This window comes from Gadus morhua, chromosome 6, assembly GCF_902167405.1.
Source record: "Gadus morhua chromosome 6, gadMor3.0, whole genome shotgun sequence".
NCBI lineage: Eukaryota > Metazoa > Chordata > Actinopteri > Gadiformes > Gadidae > Gadus > Gadus morhua.
Genome location: NC_044053.1, coordinates 25,934,374 through 25,956,375, shown reverse-complemented (window position 1 = coordinate 25,956,375; position 22,002 = coordinate 25,934,374). Strand labels below are relative to the sequence as shown.

The following is a 22,002-nucleotide window of genomic DNA, read 5'->3' as shown; positions in this document are numbered from 1 at the left end:
TTGTATTCGTTGTTGCTGTGTTGTTTACATGATATGAGCCTGCGCGATTTTATTATTGTCTTGGTTTATTGTTTTGCTGTGGTTATATCTCTGAAAAGGCAAGTGGATTATTGCCTGCATATGCAGGGATCTTATTTTCTGTGGTTATATTTTGGATTATGAAGTTCTAGTCAGCAGAATGATAAGTATACTGATGATGACTAGAAACTAGGAAATGTTACTAGGCAGGGATCAGCAGGAATAGAGCAGGATGTGTTGGGATAGGATACAGCAAATGGACTGGGTTGCATGGACAGGGAGAATAAGGGAGCAGGACATGGGGACTGTTATGGTTTACATATATAGTGATATTATATCAATCGAGTTATATGTTATATGTCCACTGCATACTCGACCCCACTCAGTAGGGTTGACTATGGCCATCTTCAATTCAAGCAGAAACAATGCCACGATTGTAAAATGTACAAACCAAATCAATAATGTAAAAGAAAAATCTGAAAGTTACAAACATGGTCAATCTGAAAGGCTTGAGTTTGATAGATAATTAGTCCACTTGAGACATTAGTTTAAGTAGGGTTAAGATTAAAACATTATTTTAGGCTATCTTGTTCATGTTTTGCAGCACACAGACCTTCAGTGAGCGTGAATTTTAAGTAAAGGTGCAAGTACTCAATGCAACCATTAGATGGTGGTAAATCCATGTAAGGCAAAGATACATAACTGAATGTTACCAGCTAGTGTTTCCCCCACGTTTTAGGTCATCATGCGCTGTTGACAATCACAAGGGGTGGTTATCCGAAGACCTCAGTTCGTCTATTTATCTATTGTGATTCACACTCATTCTGAGTTGGCCTGTCTGTTGAATTGCCCATCAGAACGTGCAGTCGTCTGATTATTCAGTCTTTAGGAATAGGGTCGTTGCTGTTGTGCAATATTAACCTTATTTTATTAAAACTAACAGTCAGTAAGAAGAGTGAAGAGACTCGACTAACGGGCCGAGCAGCGACGTCAGGCTGCCCCAGTGACGCAGGGCCCTCCCTGGGTGTTGTTTGTCCTGCAGACGGCTCCATAACAGATGTCCATGCAGACGCACTGCCGGTGCACATAGCGGCCTGGGGCGGGACTATCACAAACGACTCTGGTCTTTGTTGTTGATATTTTGGCATCAGATCAGATCGAATCGGCATTTATTTCGGAATATAAACGACAACAGACGCTGAGAGGTGAGTATTATTGGACTAGGTCTAGTAAATGAGATCGCTTTTCCAACACCGCATCGCAGCCTGCAGAATGACGTATACGATGGGCAACCTCTAACAACAACACAAAAAACGACCTCACGCCTAATCCTAATATGATACAATAGTAGCCTATTATTATGATAGACTCCCCAGGGCTGTAAGCAGGGACATGCGTTGCTATGCGCGTCTTCTGAAGGCTTCATCGTTTCATTCGTACGGGTTCGTTTATATTTATGTTCATGCAGTCGGAATGGAATGAATCGGTATTCGGGCCACTTCGCAAAGGCCTAATCATCGTTAATCATCACCGTTATTATGCTTGTTTACTTTATACATTCCGGTTTGGTGTCTGTATCGGCCCGCGAACAACCACCTACCATTGCCATACCGTCTCTATAGCCCAACTGTCTATCCTAGCCCTACTGTCTATCCCAGCCGTAGGCCTACTGTCTCTAGTCCTACTGTCTCTATAGCCCTACCGTTGATCTTAGCCCTACTGTCGATCCTAGTCCTACTGTCTCTATAGCCCAACTGTCTCTATCAAAGCCCTTATGCCCTTATCATAGCCCAACTGTCTATCATGGCGCTACTGTCTCTGTCCTATCACTGAAGTCTCCATAGCCCTACACTGTCTATCCTAGCCCTACTGTCTCTACCATAGCCCTATGGTATGCGTAGTAAAGTGGTAATGTGTACATTTACTCATGTGTTACCATTAATAACATAATGATGTAGTCTTTTTTTCATAATATAATATTATATCAGCCTCTGGAATATCTGTTATGTAACTTCTCCATATGACTGTCAGGCAGTGTGTGTGCGTGTGTGTGTGTGTGTGTGTGTGTGCGCGTGGGAGTGTGCGTGTGAGTCTGTGTGTGTGCATGTGTGCGCGTGTGTGAGGGAGCATACCTTTATGTGTGTGTGCTTGCCTGTGTGTGTGACAGAATGAGATCATAGCTTTAAAGAGCATGTTAAGCAGTCAGCTGCTCTTGTCAACGTGTGAAGACTTTTCAGGGGTTTGACTGGATTTAATTCGATTTTTATGTAATTTCAGTTATAGCTATGACTTGCAAGTCCTCAACAAAGCTAAATTAAACAGAACCAACGATCCTACTGCTTTATTTCATGTTGGTTGTTTCAATTTGGCCAAATGTTACTAATTACAACCTAAATTTTAATTCTGCATTGTAGCTCAACAGAGTTGGAATATAATTGACTAAAGCAAAAACCATGACGAAGAACATGCAACAGTGAAAGGGTTTGACAGGCCTGAGCCCACATACATTAACAATGTAAACAGTGACAAGACATAATACGCAAAACAAAACATTCAAAACTGCTCCTTTAGTGGTTTATTCACAATGAAGTTCTTTAATCCATGTTCCTCCCTCTCCTTAGATGCCCCGCTCTGACCGTGACGTTGTCTTCTACCACCTCGCCTTCCAAATCCAGAGATGCCCTTCCTCTCTAGCCCATTGGAGCAAAGCGTAGAAGACCCTCCCCCCATCCAGCCACCAGCGTAACCCCTCCCTTTCGTTCACACCAGGGGGTCTGTAGAGTCCAGCTTGTTGGCTAAAGTCTCAATCATGGACCGGTCCCCTAAGCTGTCTGGTGAGACCCTCATCGTGCACCACATCCCCCTGGTGCACTGCCAGGTCTCCGGGAGCCGGCAGGCAGGGTCTGGGGGATCGCTAAAGAGGAGCAACCCTTTCAGTTCCTCAGAGAATCTAGGCCTCAGCCGGACCACCTCCCTCCCCGAGACAGACATCCTCCAGAAGGATGGGCTGCTGTACGGCAGCCTCGTTCACACCTCCTCCGGGGGGCGGGCGAGGGAGGCTAGAGACGAACGGAGGGGAGACTCCTCGACCAACTCCCAGGACCACCTCGTGATCGCTCACACTCTCCCCAGAGCCAAGACCTGCAACAGAAACCCTCTTCGCCACAACCCTTTCCTGCTCAACACAGATCACTGTGAGGAGGACGAGGAGGAGGATGAGGATGGAGACAACCTATACGGCTACCTGGAGGACTCCTCTTTCCACCTCCACGGCCGAGCCAGCTCCACTCTCGAGGAAGAGGTCCTTCCTTTCCGCCTGCATGACTTGGACCTGGGCTCGGAGCCTTTTGCTTTGCGCGGCGCCCTGGGAAAGAAGTGGGGGTCTATCGGGGAGGAGAGCCAGGAGTCTCTCAGGGGCATGGCCTCTGAGCTATCCAATCACTTGGACGACCTCCGGCTGTTGGGATTGGCCGGCCAACGGCGTCACGGCAGCAGCGGCTCCAACATGTCCATGGACTGTGTGGAGCAGGACTGGGCCGAGGAGGATGAGGACGATGAGGACCAACACATGGGGTGTGGGCGGAGCAGCAAGACGGTGTCCTCCTGCAACTCCCACGACTACCAGGAGCACTTCCTGCATTCCTTCCCCGAGCCCTTCTCTGAGGGGGGCCAGCAGGGCTACGGCAGCGACTCGTCCTGCAACAGCTCTGACGGGGTGCTGGTCAACTTCAGCGCCATTTACAACAAGATGAGCAAACCCACCAACCTCAACTACTCCCGAGACCCCTCCCTCTCCCCGGGGAGTCAGAGGAACCCGACCGTTGGGGCGTTCTACTTGGACCTCCACACCTCCCCTAACGAACCCCTCCCGTCGCACCAGCAGAACGCCTTCCTCGGCCAGCCTGCAGTGCAGGAGCCCCACCCCTCCACGTCCTCCACCCGCTCCTCCTCCACCCAGGAGGGGCATGACCTCGACGCCAACTGCAACTCCTACCACCCTTTGCATTCAGGGTCGTCCGGCGACTTCACTTCCTGTCTGCAGAGCCAGGCGCGGCTGGTGGTGGCCACCCAGAACTACTACAAGCTGGTAACCTGCGACCTGTCTTCCCAGTCGTCGCCGAGTCCGGTGGGCTCCTCGGCCACCAGCTGCTCCGAGGAGCCCAGCAAGGGGAGTCCGACGCCCAATCACCCCAGAGAATACTACCTGTTCAGACCAGGAGAGGACACCACTACAGCCTCCCTAGGGGTGAGTTAGGCTGGATTCACAGTTCTACGTACAAAGCGTTTGCATCACGCAGATCTTCACCGAGATGCCCCCACACATACCTGCGAGAAAATCCGGACACAGAATAACCAGACCGGGTTCACTGAATATATGTTCAAATGGTGGCTCAACAACTGTTACGCTAAGCACAGAAGCAGAACGCCTCATAGTGGCCCAGATGATTTTCACCTGCTATCCTATGCTGCATGTTATTCCCTGTCTTTTCCGAATCCCTCTCCTTTCCAAAAAGTGCACGTGAAGAAAATGTTGAACCAGCTGAGAATAAGCTTTGATTTCGCTGGGTGCATTCATTTTACTCTCTTGTTTGGCTGTTGAAAACAAAGTGCTACCTTCGTTCCCTGCTCGACCAATCAGCGGTGTTCTGATGCAAAACTCGCAGAGACGTGATAACTGTCCTCATCCTTTGTTGAAATATAATATTTCTTAATATATATATTATATAATTATATACTTTTTTAATAATCTTTTTTAATAATCCCATGAACTAACACTGTGTTTTTGTGCTCAGCCAAATGAAAACGAAGAGAAGAATGAGGACGATCCAACCCGGCCACCAGAGGACCGTGTCGCCGCGGCGATTCAAGGCCAGCTGTACGTCAACAGCGTCAACGGGAACGCTTCCTGCGCAGGAGGCCCCCGCCCCCGCTCCCGCAGCTACGACCGTAACCTGGGCCAAGTCCCGCCCGCCCGGCTGGGCTCTCTGGAGCGCATGCTCAGCTGCCCGGTCCGCCTGAGCGACAAGGCGGCCCAGCTCCTCTCGCCGCCGCCCCGCGTCACCTCCTTCGCCGAGATCGCCCGCAGCAAGAGGAGGAGTGGGGGGGGGGCGAGCTCCCCGACCCTGAAGGAGGGCGAGGCATTGTTCTCCGGGTGCCCCTTCACCTCCCTGGACGCCTTCCCCCCTCCAGAGCCACACGCCCAGGGGGGGAACCCTGGCCCGTCGCCCCTGGCGGGTTGCTGCAGCATGGGCAGCCTGGAGCCGTGCCTGCTCAGTGGCATGGAGGCCCATGCTCAAGGTACGAATCCCCCACAGCCACACTAGGGCGGGATGTGGCTCAGGAGGTAGAGCAGGTCGGCTGGTAACCGCAAGGTTGCTGTTTCGATCCCCGGCTCCTCCTAGCGGAGTGTCAAGGTATCCCTGAGCGAGACACCTCTCCCTAACTGCTCCCGACGAGTTGGCTGACTGGGTGAATGTTAGGCAATAATGTAAAGCGCTTTGAGTGACCACTGGTTAGAAAAGTGTGTTAGAAATGCAGTCCATCTACCCCGCCTTGACAAGTCACTCAGGCACTGTGTTGAGTGTAGGGAAGAGAGTGATGCAGTAGAAGTGGGGCTTGTCTTGTTCATCTTGCAACAGTAACTTGATACCTCGATAAGTGCGCCTGAACGGGATAAACCGCTTGTGTAATGCACTGGACCTCACCTCACACCAGGGGCGGGTCTAAAGGGGAGGGGCACGGGGCCGGCACCGCCCTGTGAAAAAGGAGTGCCTATTTATTAATGCCCCCTCCAATGGCATTTGGGTGGTGTATTTTCAATCTGACGATGCCTAATTAAATTGGATCAGAGCGCTGTCAACGTCCAACGTCTATGGTGTATCGGCACTAAACAATATTATTTTGTCACAAGGTATTTGCTTTATTTGCATATATCCAAATATCTACACATATATGCATTAATTGCTGATATCCCATGGGCCTCCCTTGACTGGTTCTTGGTCCCCCCCCTGTGACTCCTCAATAAATAAACGCGGGAAGCTCCCCAGCCTCACACCCCGGTAGTACTTGGTAGAGTCAGACACCAGTTTCTCTAACTCCTTATCTATCTTGTTCACTCCCTGTGTGTATATATGTAGGTAAGTGTATGTACTGTACATGCAAGCACACTGGATGACATTTGTTTGTTACTTTTAAAAATGTGTGAAGGGGGGGCTTGATATAAGCTGAAGCTTCTGCCCCTACCCTTTGGTTACGACCAAAACAAAATGCATTCATTCCCTGTTTCTGTCTTCTTCCAGGCAGTCTGTGCATCTCTAAGGACGGCTCCATGGAGATGGTGCGCTACTCTAAGGACCAGCGCCCCACCTCCCTCCCCATCCAGCCCTTCTCTTTCCAGCACCCGCTGGGGGCCAGACCCCCCCAGCCCAAGCCCCAGCGCCCCCTGCTTGCCGGCATGGGGTCCGGGGTGGGGGCCTCTGGGGCGCAGACCCGGGGCCCCGCTGGGACCCTGGGAGGGGAGGGGAGTGAAAACTCCACTGAGAACGTGCTTGGCGACCAGGGCAGTCGGCAGGGGCCCGCTGGGGGCCCCCCACCTGGCTCTATTAGACCCTCCCCTCTGGGAAGCTATTCCCCCGTCCGCCACCAGGGGGTGGTCAGTTCTGGGACATGCTCTACTTGCACGCCCAGCCCCCAGTCGGCATGCAGTCGGTCCTGTTTGCTGTCTCCAGGCCTGGGACCCCTCCACAGCCTGCCCTCAGACCCCTTCAGACAAGCCCCTCCCCCTGATCTACTGGGACAGAACGCTGAGTCCATTCCCCCCACTCTGTCCCCGGTTCAAGGCCACTGTTACCATGGAGCAGCTCCTAGCATGCCCAGGGACGTGCTGGGCTCCCTGGTCGGCATGGACTCCAGCAGACCACCAGATGGAACCAAGAGCTCTGGTTGCCGACCTTACAATGGTAAGACATCGCCGTGGTGATGGCTCTTCATTTAGACCTATTCGTGTTCCATTTGTTGTTTGTTCTGTTGTTGTAACAGAGGGCTGTAACAGGCCTTTATCATGAATGGCTAATGTAAATTTCATGTAATTACAAAATTGTTGAATTGACTGCATGAGTTGGGGTTGTACGTTGCTACATTGCAGTTGCTGTGGATAATTTGGGAGCCTATTTTCACTTGAGGATATCTAGATGCTACGTCCATTTATGAATATCGACTATATAGAGTAATGTGAGAAGTTTTCGCTTGGTTTTCCGGTTTCCTGAATTTTACAAAACCCATGGTTTTTGCAATCTCTGAGAAAGGGTAAGACTTGCCGACCATTGAGTACCAGTTTACACAGCTTTGGCTAGGAATCGTACAATTGTAAAAAAAAAAAGAGGCCCATCATGGCAATGTCTCATATTCATTTGCGTACGACATTGGGTGACGACAGGGGCTATCAAAGCAAAGCACGTGACTGGCTCTACGCCACAATGTACATACCTCTGAAGGGCTTTTCGAGAGCAGTCATCTACATCTTTTGTTCGTCAAAAGACAGTGATTGTTTAGACAGAAAAATTCTCTCTCTGTGAATTGCGATCTGAGAACTGTTTACAATTTGCGATTTGAAGAGAGATTCAAAACGCCTTTGTGTAAAAAAGGTCACTGGATGGTTACAGAGGATTGAGATATTCAGATCTTAGTATACAGGGCTTAGCTGATCTCTACAGTGTTTTTGGGACATGATGTTACTTATTCTTGTTAAAAAATATGTATCTTACATTTTATATGCCGTTGAATAGTTGCACCCCATGTTACCTTATTGTAAAAAAAATTACATTTTATATTAGGCATATAATGAATGAATTACAATATTCAACACAATGAACCATGGTTAAACCACAGAGGTGTCCATGATCAAATTGACAAAGTTACAAGTCGAAAAGGCTATTACAATGAATTCATAATCTTACACTTAATTTATTTTCTCTCTTCTCTCTCCATTCATTACTCTGATCACGATTTCATTTCAATTATTTTCACCATTTTGTAATGTATCCTCTTCCTTATGTTTATCTCTTGTATAAATTGATCACACATTCACCTCATCAACCATCATTCCTCCATTACCTCACTCTAACCCCCTTTTACCCACGACCTGCATCTCCCTACCCCTAAACCCACCATCACCCTGCATCACCCTACCCCCAAACCCACCATCACCCTGCATCACCCTACCCCCAAACCCACCATCACCCTGCATCACCCTACCCCTAAACCCACCAACACCCTGCATCACCCTACCCCTAAACCCACCAATACCCTACATCACCCTACCCCCAAACCCACCAATACCCTACATCACCCTACCCCTAAACCCACCAACAACCTACATCACCCTACCCCCAAACCCACCAATACCCTATCGTCTATACCTACCGTCCTCCTACCATTACCACAACCATACCCCCCTTCCCCCGAATCGACCATCCCCCCTAAACCACCCCCGTCCTGAACCGCCCATCCCCACCCAACCCCCCCACCAATACCCCCCCACCCCAGCGCATCACCTGTCCCCCCAGGCCCTAAAGTGGCGGGAGTATCGCCGTAGAAACCCGCTGGGGGTGGAAAGATCCCCAGACTCCGCCTCCGGGGGGAAGGCGCCACGCAGATTCAGACGCAACGTCTTTGATTTCCCATCAGCCCCCTCTGACCACGCCTCTTCCAGCCACGCCCCCCGACATCATGGTGCTTTATTCAAGGGTTTAATACACAATAAACATTCAATAAAGGGTTTTTTAATATAGACATAAGACATTCATAACATGTGTGTGCGTGTGTGTGTGTGTGTGTGTGTGTGTGTGTGTGTGTGTGTGTGTGTGTGTGTGTGTGTGTGTGTGTGTGTGTGTGTGTGTGTGTGTTTGTGAGTAGGGGGTCATTCCTACAGTGAGCTGCTCCTGGACTACTTCTCCCTGACAGAGAAGCCCCCAGAGGAGTTCTGCCTCTCCCCGGAACCCCCCTCCTCCAAGCCCTCCGTCGACCTGCCGCACAAAAAAGGTACCGTGTGGACCCCCCGTGTGTTTAGTCCACCTGTAGCATAACTGAAGAACACCTGTTGATCAGTATCTATCTGTCCCTCTCTCCATATTATCCATCTGACTAACTGTCTAATCAGTATATTTCTGTCCATCTCTCTCCACAGTATCTGACTATAACTCTCTGCACAATACTACCTGTCCATGTCTCAGCAGTATCCCATCTGTCACTCTCTCTCAGTAGTCTATATTTCTCTCTCTCTCTCTCTCTCTCTCTCTCTCTCTCTCTCTCTCTCTCTCTCTCTCTCTCTCTCTCTCTCTCTCTCTCTCTCTCTCTCTCAGTAGCATCTTAGCTGTCTATTTCTCATCAGTATCATGTCTTTCTATCCCTCTCAGTAATCTCTATCTGTCTATCTCTCTCAGAAGTCCCTATCTGTGTATCTCTCTCTGCAGTGTCTATTTGTCTCTTCCAGTAGCATCCTAGCTGTCTATCTCTCAGCAGTATCCTATGTGTATATTTCTCTCAGCAGTACCTAGCTGTCAATCTATAAGCAGTACCTATCTGTCTATCTCTCTCAGGTCTGGTCAAGGCAGTGAACACAGCGGTGGATCTGATAGTGGCCCATTTTGGAACCAGCAGAGACCCGGACGTAAAGGTAGGATAACATTATGTCATATTATATTGGATAATGTTATGTTCAACAATACGCATTTTTGTAAAATACATATATGAATACATTTAATTACAGGAGATTAAAGTAGTGTTAAACCTAGTGTTGGTATTTGCTCCACCTAAAACACTGGTCCCCCTGTAGGTAAAGGTGAACATGATACATTAAACACTGGCCCCCTGTAGGTAAAGGTGTAACTTTTTGCGATAGCATGAAATAAATAATCAAATTTGCTCACGAATAAAATGGTTAATTTTTCATCATAAACTCCAACATTATGCCAGTCGGATGCATGGTGTTCTTGCTCGGTGTGAAATAGTCATGTTGTTCATTTAGCCAGAATGGTTGAGCAGAGCATGTTCATAAGAGCCAGCTGCCACCGTCAGAGGAGGAGAATGTCAACCGTTTAGCCCATACGCTCTACATGACTACGTCACCACCATTTCGCATCTGGGATAATAAAACTCATCTTTTCACTACCTTTCTGGGAATAGAAAATTACATTTTATCATTCCCAGGCAAAGTTGGGGAACAGCTGGGTGAGTCCTAACGTGGGCCACCTGATCCTCAAGTACCTGTGTCCAGCCCTGCGGGAGGTGCTTCAGGACGGGCTGAAGGCCCACCTGTTGGACCTGATCGTTGGCCAGCGGCGGTGCCAGCCCTGGAGCCTGGTGGAGGCCTCAACACAGCTGGGTGAGGACCGTATTAGTGCTGCCTTAGCTGTGAATGAGCATGTGTTAGCTGTGTGTAAGTGTAACGATGGTCAAGCATCAGGGAGACGGAGGCGGAACTGTTGAATTTTCTTTCCTTTATTTTCCTTTGGAAAATAAATCAAATCATTGCCATCAGAAATCGGTGTACATATACAGCATCAGATCAAAAGCAACGGCTTTTCTTGATGATTACTAGTAATAGAAAATACATACAAAGCATTTAACTTCCCATGAATGGGCATAACTGTAGTCCAAGGGCAGTTACAGCACTTTATTAAAACCTATTTACATTATGGAGCCACATACCTTTGGAAAATAAATCAAATCATTGCCATCAGAAATCGGTGTACATATACAGCATCTGTACAAGCAAGAAAGAGAGTAATATTACTTTCAATGTATAAACGTGGCTAGCGGAGTTTACGGCTAGCCATGTTAGCCTTAGCATGTAGAAACCCAAGGTCATAAGAAAAGTATTAATAAACTTTCTCTAAAACATGCAAACAACAGTACGATCGTTACAGTGAATGGAAAATAACATAACACATGGGATACATCGAAGTTATCAACTTAAACATGAATTCACTTTAAGAAAACTGATATTGGGTACAGTGCTTTATATAGCGAACCTACCAGATCAAAAGCAACGGCTTTTCTGATCGAGTAGGAACGCAGTAGATTTCCACGCAGCACAGAACTAAACGCGGCAGATCTGCAGTACACCATATGGCCACGGGTGGCTCCCATTCACACTTATTAACCACGGCAGTTTTATTTTGGCGAGAATCATATGTAATAATATACTACATTTTTAACTCTGTTACATCAGCACTGCAGGGCTCTCAAGTCTCACGCATTTGGCGTGAGACACACACAATTCAACCCATGCACACGCTCACACGCCACACTTCGTATTTCTCACGCAGAGAAATTACCAGGATAGTGCCCACCAATTTGCGCCGCTATTCAACAGTGGAACAGGTAGGAATCAAATGGGTTTCCCGTACGTAGGGTAACCAGGCGTCCTCTTTTGCCCGGACATGCCCTCTTTTTGAGACACTTTTAAAAAAACTTGTGGCGGAATTTCAAAATCTTCCGGGATTTTATTAAAGCCACATACATGTTCACATTGAATTTGCGTTGCGTTTCTCTGGATCATTCACAAACTAGTTAGGCTACGCCCTCCCCTACTCAGTTCTGTTCGCTTTGCATTGGTGGAAGTGAGTAGGGGGAGTGGTTAAGTAGAGCCAATTGGACGGTTTGACTTACTTTGTTACCGTCATGTTTTGTATTAATTTTTTTACCATAATTGTTTTATAGGGACAAACATTAACAAATGTATTTTACAGGGGATTGATGAAGTTCTATCTATTGAACAGAAAGAAACTCTTGGTCATACTTTACACACTTTACCACAGCATTGGCCTACTGAATGCCACAGATATATTTTAAGCATTGGACTGAATGCCACATAATATAATTATGTTTTCGCAGGTTTGCAACGTTTAAAAGTTCAGGACAAAGTATATGCCTCTACTGGTGTTGCTTAAGCCAATAGCCTTTTGTGGAAGTGTTGTTTCTGAATATTAGTGTTAAGGGCCAATAATACTTACTATCATACATTAGTCACCATGTCTGTGGAAACACATGTATGCAGTCACAGAGCCCTGGCACTGTTTGAAAGCATGTTTGAAAGCATGTGTTAGCTGTCTGTTAGCTGTTTGTTAGCATGTGTGAGAACTGTGTTAGCTGTGCGTGAGCATGAGTTCGCTGTGTGTTAGCACTGTTAGCTGTATGAAAGCATGTGTTAGCTGTCTGTTAGCACTGTGTCAGCTGTGCGTGAGCATGTTTTAGCTGTGTGATAGGACTGAGTTAGCTGTATGAAAGCATGTGTAAGCTGTGTATTAGCACTCTGTTAGCTGTATGAAAGCATGTGTTAGCTGTGTGTTAGCACTGTGTTAGCTGTATGATAGCATGTGTAAGTGGTGTGCCAATCACGTTGTGTAATGGCAGTTTCTATGCCAACAGTGATATAACAGGACCTAGGCTTTACATCTGCTGCCGTTCGACTAAAAGTACAATTCACCAGATCTGTCAGATAATTCAGAGGTTTTGAGTCATCCTCCTTCACAGCTACATTGCTCATGGTTAACATAGGGTGCGTGTATATGTTCCCCGGGTCCTATGTTCCCCGGGTCTTATGTTCCCCTCTTTGTATGAGACTTTTCATGTTCCACGCTTTTCCCAAAAGATGTTCCCCGAGCGGGGAAAATCGGGATGACCCCGTTAACATACCATGGGGGGCAGGATAGTCTAGTTGTCGAAAAGTTCAAAGTTTGAACCCCAATGTTCTCCATGGAGGCATCCAGAGGGGTACGTGGTTCAGGAGGTAGAGCAGGCTGGCGGGTAGCCTGAATGTTGTTGCTTCAATCCCCGGCTCCTCCTAGCTGAGTGTCTAGGTGTCGCTGAGCAATACCCCTCACCCTGTCTGCTCCAGACAAGCTGGCTGTCACCTTGCGTGGTTGAATCGTCCGTCGGTGTGTCAATGTGTGCATGAATGGGTGAATGTTAGTCAATATTGTAAAGCGCTTTGAGTGGCCACTGGTTAGAAAAGCGCTGTATAAATGCAGTCCATCCTTCAGGAGGATTCCTAAGATGCAATTAACCCTGTTCCTGAATGACAAATGTGTGCTTTTTGATCAAATAAAAACGTCATCCGTTTGTTGTGCAGGCCCTTCCACACGGCTGCTCTACGCTCTGTTCTCCAAGGTCAGCCAGTTCTCTGAACTCACCAGCCATCACATGAGGCTGAATGCCTTCATCTTCGGCTTGCTCAAGTAAGTTCCTCCAGGCTCCTGCATGCTCCTCTGTGCTCTTCAAACAGTGCTCTATGCCAATGTCGGTCCAGGAGCCATTAATGTTTGGTTGACCACATCTAACCTCTAAGACAACCTTACAACTATTCATCACCATCTGTAGGAGCTATATTGTAAAGTATTACAGACTATGTAAATAAAATTAACACTTTCCTTTTACATTTAGATTATATATGATTTCACTGCCTCAGACAAAGGTGTTTGGTTTCCTTTAAATGCTGAAACTGCAACCTGCGTTATTTATGTTGAAATACCCATGTAGGTTTATGCTTATGTCCTTTTATCTTTCAGCTTGAGATCTTTGGAATTCTGGTTCAATCATGTCTATACACACGAAGGTCAGATCCCACTTTACTTTTTATGACAGTAGTTTGTTTACAGTTATTTGTTTTCTGTTAGTTTGAGTAAAGTCGTTTGTAAAAGTAGTTTCTTTACGGTAGTCGTTCATTATAGTTTGGTTATGGTAGTTATTTGACAGTAGTTGGGTTATTGTAGATTAGTTATGATAGTTTGATTTACAGGAGTGTGTTTACAGTAGTTTACAGTTAACAGTTGTTTGGTTATGGTAGTTTGGTTGCAGTAGTAATTTCTCAGTGTTTTTTTCCCCTCAGATATAGTAGCTGCTCACTACGACCAGCGGGGTTTCCTACCCCTGTCTCAGGGGCCGTGTCGGGCGCTCTTTGAAGAGCTGCTGCTGCTGCTGCAGCCTCTCTCTCTCCTGCCCTTCGACCTGGACGTACTGTTTGAGTCCCACCTCCTACAGAAAGATCAAGAGCACCTCCTCCGTAAGCTGCAGCTCTGCTCTGTCGACCAATCAACACGCTCCACTTTCCAGCTCATGAGAGGATGGGGCGCTGCTGTGACCCAATCACTGAAGGAGGGCGGAGAGGCCAAGAAGGAGAGGGCGGGGCTAAGAAGAGAAGGAACGGGGCCGAGGATGGAGGGGACAGGTGGAAGTAGAGATGGAGGGAACAACTTTGTGCCGTCAACAGCCATTGTCAGCAGAAAGACCACAGTTGAAGGCAATCTACTGTCAACCCGAGTGATAGCTGATCTGTGGCCCGAGAGAGGGATCAGTGGCCAGAGGATGAAAGGTGTAGGGGAAGAGAGCCATGCAGAGGATGGACAAAGAAAGAGAGTCAAGGAGAGAGATAGGGATCTTGACCGCCAAGCGGGCTGGTGGTACCAACTGATGCAGTCCTCCCAGGTCTACATCGACCCATCAGCTGAGGGGTCAAAGTTCATCAAAAGTGAAAAGAGGAGGAGGTCATCGGAGAGAAGGCAGCCCCCGCCAAGCAGAGAGGGTGTCGTTGAAGGGGCGGAGTCAAAGCAGGAAGCAGAAGAACACGTGGGCAGAAGAAGCCTGAAGGCCCCCATTGCAGAAGCACGTTCCAGAACTTCATGGATGGGAAGCCCTCCAGAGTCTGTCCTCAGCCAAGAGAAGGAGACCGCTGGCCCTGAGGCTGCTGGGCCTGGGGTGGAGGCCCCTGGGGCCGAGGCCCAGGCCACAGCCGTCCCAGCAGAAAGCCCCCTCTGGGGCAGGTTGTTTGGATCGACACTCGGCTCACCTTCTAGGAAGGAGGGAGCCCAACAGAGGGCCAGGAAGAGCAGGTGAGTGTCGAAAGATGGTATTCAGGCCTTCAACTCATTCAGGAGTGTAGCTGCTTCATGCTTTTCTCTTCTGGCTGTTCTTTTTCGTTCCAACTTCTCTCAGATTTCCAGTCTGAATAAATGCAGTATTGATATCACTGCAAAAAGAGTCAGTATTAAAGAGTGTGAAACCTTACCTGCCACCTTTACGTGTTGTTAACAGAACACTTACATCCTTCCTACATCATGCTCTAACCAGGTGCCACCCCTCCCCTTAAGTATATTGAGAATCTCCAATACGTGTGTCCACGCCTGATATGGCTTATCTCCTGTAGTGTATTGCAAGTGTGAAAGGGCAACTCACGATTATCTTCAGACCTGATTTTCCGGAGTTCATGCGAGAAAGCCCTATTATTAATAAATAAGTCAGATGAGGCTCTGTATCGTTCTTAGAATGAAAGTAAGAAAGTTATATTATTATGATAGTAGATTTATTGTATTGGTATAGTATTATATAATATCATATAAGTAAAGTATACTATCATAGTAACAGTTTGACTTCACTTGTGCTGTCAAAATGGCAATGTCTTTCCACATCAAATTTAAGTTAATGTTGTAGAACACAGTCATTATTATGTAATAATAAACTAATTTGCATGTTTAGTAATGTTTGCTCTGATCTGACCATTCAAGGCCACCATCCGGCTGGCTTGGCCTCGATCGTTCGGTTCTCGACCTTATGACCCAGACCCTTGGTTCAGGAACAGGAAAGAAAGAGTCTCCAATCTTACCCAGTCAGAGCAAAGCCTTGAATCCAACTTCTACAAGCAGCCAGCCATCTCCATGGTGAGTAAATATAACAAGGTGCATGGTTGCATGGTAGAGTGGTGTTGGAGTTGTTAGATATTTACTCTTAAGGTAATTTGACATCATTACCATAACTTATTCTTGTGAAATCTATAGCATTACCTGGGTTAATAGCAGCCTGATAGATTACGGTGCACAAATCTAAATTGATGGGATCATTTGGGAAATTTGAAGATGTAATAGAAAACTAAATCCAAAAATGCCGTTAGGTCCCTAGCAATAACAAAGTGCAGAAAACTTTCTAAAAGCCAAGCTACAGGCCGAAAATAGGAGAATTTATAAACGTCTTTGTGAAGTGAGACCAAAAATGAGAGTGGGCCCCTTGTGCAACCTTCAGTAACGCAACGCGGGCTCTCTGTAATCCTCCAGTTTCCTGGAGGTTTATATGGTCACATTCCAGGTGTCTCATTTCAGGTGTCACATTCCAGGTGTCAAATTCCAGGTGGGCTTTTGTGTTTTTCATTTGCCGCTCCTACTTTGTTTGCTTGATTGCGATTGTTGTGGGACAACAGCGATAATGTAGGGTAACTACTGTCCAATACTCACTGCTTGTGGCACCCACATGTCCGCTCTCCATTAAAAATAAATGGATTTGCTATAATAACTATTGCTAATCATATCCAAGCATGTTTTGCATGCATAAAGATTAAGACTCATTTCCTTGACCTCTTGTCCACAGTGAGGTGCGGGCGTTGTGTCACCACATAGCCTCTGAACCAGGCCATCTGAGCTTCCACAAAGGGGACAGACTGAAGGTGCTGAACAAGGCCAGCGCTGACTGGCTGCTGTGCTCCCTGGGCGAGAGCCAGGGCCTCGTGCCTATCGTCTACATCACCCTGGAGCACAAGGAGGACCGACTCTGAACCACAACCTCCTGAGCAGCCGGGAAACAACGGCAAACAACACTGGAGACAGAGGGCACCCTTCTCACATAACTACTTGAGACAAAACTGCATTTTCCAGTTAGATCTGACAGAGTTAATGATTGTTAGATGGTCGGTCTGATTACTAAACATCCACTCAAAAAACAATAAAAACATGAAGATGTACAGAGACATGCAGTGCAAGCATGTAGACACAAGCATACCCTTAACCTTTGCTCTAAGCTTCCATTCATATACATTATATCTTATATGCATGCCTACACTGCCCTGTTAGGAAGTAAGCCCGAGCACCATTGCAAACTAAAACATGTACAAACTAAAACTGAAACTGTACAAAATATCCATGTTTTGGGCTTTTGTGACAGAAAGTTGTCCTGCTAGCCACGGGTGATAGTGATCACAGTTAGTCCAAGCTGCACTCCTCTGTGCTCCCTGTAGCTCACCATGTGCATAGCGGTCCACGCCCACCCTTGGGCTATCTGCTGATAGACAAGCTCTCCTTTCTGCATAGACAGCTTTTATGGTTATTTTGTTAGGAAAATGGTTCACAGATTTAAAGACTTTATATATATGGATGGCCATATGTTTGTGATGTTGATTATTTGCGCACTGTGAGGAGTGTCGCAAGTCAAAAACAGCACATCCTCCAAACAGACTCCATTTGGTTTTTGAAAAGGGAAAGAAAGAAGGAATAGTATCCTATGACATTTGTCTGCAATTCATCTTTAGATTTTAGTTTGATCGATGAGGATTAATTCAAAGGTCCTCTATTAAGGGGTCCTGGATGTCTATGCCTTAGAGTGCTTGACACAGAACAGCTGAAAGCTGTGGAATTCACTTTGGCCTAAATATTCTGTTAAAGGTTTATTGAAATGTTTTATTTGCATCAAAGGTAAAGGTATAACGAACACATAAAATGTATTGCAACAGAATTGTGGCCTTTGTTGAAAAGTGAACTGACACCGCTCACATACTTGGGTAAATGTTATTAATTATTATATTATATGTTTCAGTCCGAATAACACAATTTTAAACTGGAAAATGTATATTCACGCCTTAATGTAAACTTACGAGAAATGTTGCATAACCCTAGGTATTTTTTGTTACAGTCCTATTCATTTGACATTATTTTGGCACATTGCATCATATCTTCTTGGTTGAAATACTGATACTGTATTTCGTATTTCTGACAGAAATAAGGAGTTATCGAACATATTTATTCAATGTGTGATTAGCACAGGAAGCAATTATAAGCTGCAACACCATCGCATGTCATGTGATCATCCTGTCAGATGACTGTATTGCCAGGTGATGTCAGGACATGGGGATAAGTAGCAGGTCTGCTGGCGCCCAATCAGCTCTCTGCCAGACTTCCAGGACAGGAATGCGTGAAGGGTGCTTGGACACTGACATTAGACCAGTGTGTTATTCCCCATTGGTGGTTGTTGGCTGTTGTCAGGTGAAGGTTTTTGTGACAAACACGTTGAATGAGTTTTGGCAAACTTTGACCAACATTCTCCAGTTGAGTGTTTGAGTCTTTGTCGAGAGAGAGAGAGAGAGAGAGAGAGAGAGAGAGAGAGAGAGAGAGAGAGAGAGAGAGAGAGAGAGAGAGAGAGAGAGAGAGAGAGAGAGAGAGAGAGAGAGACGGTATCTTCCTCTTGTACATAACACCAGTAAAACCGTGCTTCTCTTTGTCCCTGTTCTGTGTGAAGTTTACCTGGTGAAAATTATTAAATTACTGTATGTAAATAACAAAGTAATATTTGTCCTTCTTGTCCCTGAGTTGAGCTAGTTAATTAATTTTTTGTTTCAGGTTTTGCTCCACCACTAGATGGGGCTGTTAAGTTAAAGTTTCTGCTTAATAAATTCAGTTTATAACAGTTCCTCTGTTGCAGCAGCCATTGAACCAAAAAAACACTTTTCATGGTTTTGTTTGGTTTTAAACATGGGGATTTGTCTTATATGATCGTACACATAGAAATCTATGGCATTTTTATCACCTTCAGTGAAGAAAGTCTCCAATTTAGAGAAAAAAATTATCCTAAAATAAATTATATTACCGTTTCATTCTGCTCCAACGCATGATGCGTATGAATTGTGAAGCAAGATCGTCTGAGCCAAGATTTATTTATTGTCCGCGTCAGAGTGATGGTCAGGCTTCACTGCGCATCTACCGGTCCTCGTTCTATACATCATCCCTCACATAACAGTTAAACAACGGCCGAAAAAGTATCATAAAGATGGCCTGGCTCGTAACCATGGGGATAACACGCCCCCCTCTTTCCTAAAACACTCAACCGCAGCGATTTCTAACACCCGGTCCCCGGACCGGAGCCGGTCAGTTGGTACCGAGCCTTGAATCATTTCCAGATTTTTTTATTTTAAATTTGTCCTATTTTGTAATTTATACGAATCATGTTATTTCATCCAACACATGGACGTAAAATCGATTAATATTGTAGCGCCGACCAGGAAGAACAGGGAGTCAGGCTTTTGGTCAATAGTGGTTCTGCGCCTCATACACCGCTTGACTACAGAAACCACCTTTTTATTAATCCACCAACACGTACATAGAACAGCACACCTAACTAACACACAAGTCATTCTCGGTGACGGTGGCAACAACGACACACAACAGAACAACACACAACATGAACAATCCCAACCCATTAACCCCACTGATTATCCACAAACGCCAACAACTAGCAACGGACCCAGAACAACAACAATAACAACAACAACATGCGCCCCAGAAATCCCGCGCGAACACATGTTGAGAACACAGGTCGTTACACAGCTCCCATCTGAGGGGTCAGTCGTCCCCGACGACCCCATCACCCGACACATAGTCCTTAAAGAGTTCAGGGCCCCGGCGCCGCCGGTACGGCCGTTGAGCCCCCCTAGGGGCGGCAGCCGCAGGGCGAACGGCCCCATCCGGGGAGCCGGCAGGGACAGGGGAGCCGCCAGGGGAACCACGAGGAGTTCCGCCGCCCTCACCAGCAACAACCGCGGCGAGGGGGCGGTACGGAGAGAGTCTTTCCTGGTGCAACACTACCACACGCCCCCGGGCGCCCGGCATCCGCAGCCGGTACAACACCTCGGACACTCTGTTGAGGATTTCCCCCGGTCCCTGCCAGTGGCTCCGCAGTTTAGGGCAGACCCCCTACTTTCTGACGGGGCAGTACACCCACACCCTGTCCCTGGGTGTGAACGCTCGTCCCCGGCAGCGAGTGTCATAGCCCCTCTTCTGCCTCACCCCTGAGGCAGCCTGAGCCTGGCGGTTGTAGTCGTGGACCACCAGCAGGCGATCCCTCAGCCGGCGGAAGTAGTCCATAGCCGCACCCCCAGCGATCTCAGGCTCGGACGGGGACCCGAACACCAAGTCCACCGGTGTCCGGAGCTCCCGCCCGAACATGAGGGCAGCCGGCGTGCAGTGACTGGACTCCTGCACTGCCGTCCGATAGGACCACATGACCAGGGGCAGGTGGCGGTCCCAGTCCAGCTGTTGCTGGCTGGTGAGAATGGCGAGGGTGCGGTTAAACCGCTCCACCAACCCGTCACTCTGGGGATGGAGCGGCGTCGTCCTAGTCTTGTGCACCCCCAGCCGCCGGCAGACCTCCCCAAAGACCTGGGACTCAAAGTTCCGCCCCTGGTCGCTGTGGAGCTCGGCAGGGACCCCGAAACGGGCAAACATCTCCTCCACCAGCCTCTCCGCGGTGGTGGCAGCGCTCTGATCCGGCACCGCATACGCCTCGGGCCATTTGGTGAAGTAGTCCATGGCCACGAGGACATAGCGGTTGCCGGAGTCGGTGACTGGAAACGGCCTCAGGACGTCGACCCCCACCCGTTCCATCGGTGCTCCCACCAGGTACTGCTGGAGCGGGGCGTGGGAACGCTGGGCAGGCCCTTTCTGCGCCGTACAGGTGTCGCAGCAGTGGACATGCAGCTCCACGTCCTGTCGACAGCCCGGCCAGTAGAACCGCCCCCGCAGGCGATGTAGGGTCTTGGCGTTCCCGTAGTGCCCCGCTCCCACCGAGCCGTGGACCAGCTGCAGCACCTGGGGACGAAGCACACGGGGCACCAACAGCTGTAGAATGTTTTTCTTACCCCTAGGGTCCTGCCAGCTGCAGTGGACCACCCCGTTGTGGAGCCGGAAGCATCCCTACTGGGAGTGGAAGGCCTTCACCTCAGGCCCTCGTGCCGACACCTCCGGCCAGCTGGGGCGCTGCCCCTCCTCCAGCCAGTCCCTCACCAACGCCAGGGTCTCGTCGGCCCGCTGCTGCTGCTCCAACTGACTCGCCGTCAGCAGGAGCCACCCCTCCGCCTCACTGATGGTCTGGTCAGCCTCGGTCGTCTGGAGAGCCGCCACCATCGGAGACTTGTGGACCCGCTCCTCCTGTCGCAGGCAGTAGCGACACACCAGGACTGCACAGGGCCGTCGGGAGAGTGTGTCGGCGTTGTTGTGGAGACGCCCTGCCCGATGATGGATCACAAAGTCGTATTCCTGCAGAATCTCCAGCCATCGAGCCACCTGGCCCTCAGGGTTCTTAAAACTGCGGATCCACGTGAGGGACGCGTGGTCGGTGCGGACCAGGAAGCGCTTGCCATGTAGGTACGGCCTGAAATGCTGCTCGGCCAGGACCACAGCCAACTGCTCCCGTCGGGTCACGCAGTAATTGTGCTCCGCCCGACTGAGAGTGCGGCTGAAGTAGGCGACGGGACGTTCCCCTTCCCCCACCCCCTGGGAGAGGACCGCACCGACCCCCACGTTACTGGCATCGGTGTCGAGGACGAAAGGGCGACCAGCGTCGGGGTACGCCAGGACCGGGGCCTCGGTAAGCACCGCCTGGATTCGGGCGAAGGCCGTGGCGCAGGCGTTGTCCCAGACGTACGGCCGGCCCGCCTCGGTTAAACGGTGGACGGAGCTGGCGACCGTAGCAAAGTCCTGGACAAACCGGCGGTAGTACCCCGCCAGGCCCAGAAAACTCTGCAGTTCACCGGCGTTGGTGGGGGTCGGCCAGTCCCGGACCACAGCCGCCTTGGCCGGGTTAGTGGCTACGCCATGCTCGTTCACCACGTGCCCCAAGAACAGCGTTTCCCTGGCCAGCAGGGAACACTTGGCAGGGTTCAGCCGCAACCCGGCCCGGCGGATGGCCCCAGGAACCTCCCGCAGGTTCGCCAGCGCCCCCCCGAAATCGCGGGCGTGCACCAACAAATCGTCCAGGTACACGACACAACGACTCCGGGGGGTGCTCGCCAGCACTCTCTCCATCATCCGCTCGAACGTCACCGGCGCGTCGCATAGTCCGAACGGCATGACACGGAACTGCCACAGCCCCTGTCCGATGGTGAACGCAGTCTTAGGT

At 48.7% G+C, this 22,002-nt stretch overlaps 1 protein-coding gene across 3 annotated transcripts; it reads left to right on the top strand.

Annotated features, from left to right (window-relative positions):
- Positions 1-746: 746 nt before the first annotated feature.
- rusc2 (RUN and SH3 domain containing 2) lies at positions 747-18,396 on the top strand. 3 transcript variants are annotated; one of them, XM_030358899.1, is made up of 13 exons: positions 747-1,223; positions 2,640-4,264; positions 4,812-5,316; positions 6,318-6,977; positions 8,563-8,748; positions 8,932-9,057; positions 9,615-9,691; positions 10,225-10,399; positions 13,151-13,256; positions 13,587-13,633; positions 13,907-14,906; positions 15,579-15,731; positions 16,432-18,396. In XM_030358899.1, the coding sequence occupies exons 2-13, from the start codon at positions 2,828-2,830 to the stop codon at positions 16,613-16,615; spliced, it is 4,656 nt and encodes a 1,551-aa protein (XP_030214759.1). In that variant the 5' UTR covers positions 747-1,223; positions 2,640-2,827; the 3' UTR covers positions 16,616-18,396. The 3 variants fall into 3 exon arrangements, with proteins under 3 accessions (XP_030214759.1, XP_030214761.1, XP_030214760.1); XM_030358901.1 differs by lacking the exon at positions 8,563-8,748 and having other exon boundaries at positions 748-1,223; XM_030358900.1 differs by lacking the exon at positions 8,563-8,748 and having other exon boundaries at positions 748-1,223; positions 8,929-9,057.
- The last annotated feature ends 3,606 nt before the right edge of the window (positions 18,397-22,002 follow it).

Bases quoted from the DNA above. Each gene is read 5' to 3' on its own strand.
- rusc2 (XM_030358899.1), top strand. From the start codon at position 2,828: ATGGACCGGTCCCCTAAGCTGTCTGGTGAGACCCTCATCGTGCACCAC. The intron at 9,058-9,614 runs GTACCGTGTGGA...TATCTCTCTCAG, and splicing joins CGACCTGCCGCACAAAAAAG to GTCTGGTCAAGGCAGTGAAC. The intron at 10,400-13,150 runs GTGAGGACCGTA...TTTGTTGTGCAG, and splicing joins GGAGGCCTCAACACAGCTGG to GCCCTTCCACACGGCTGCTC.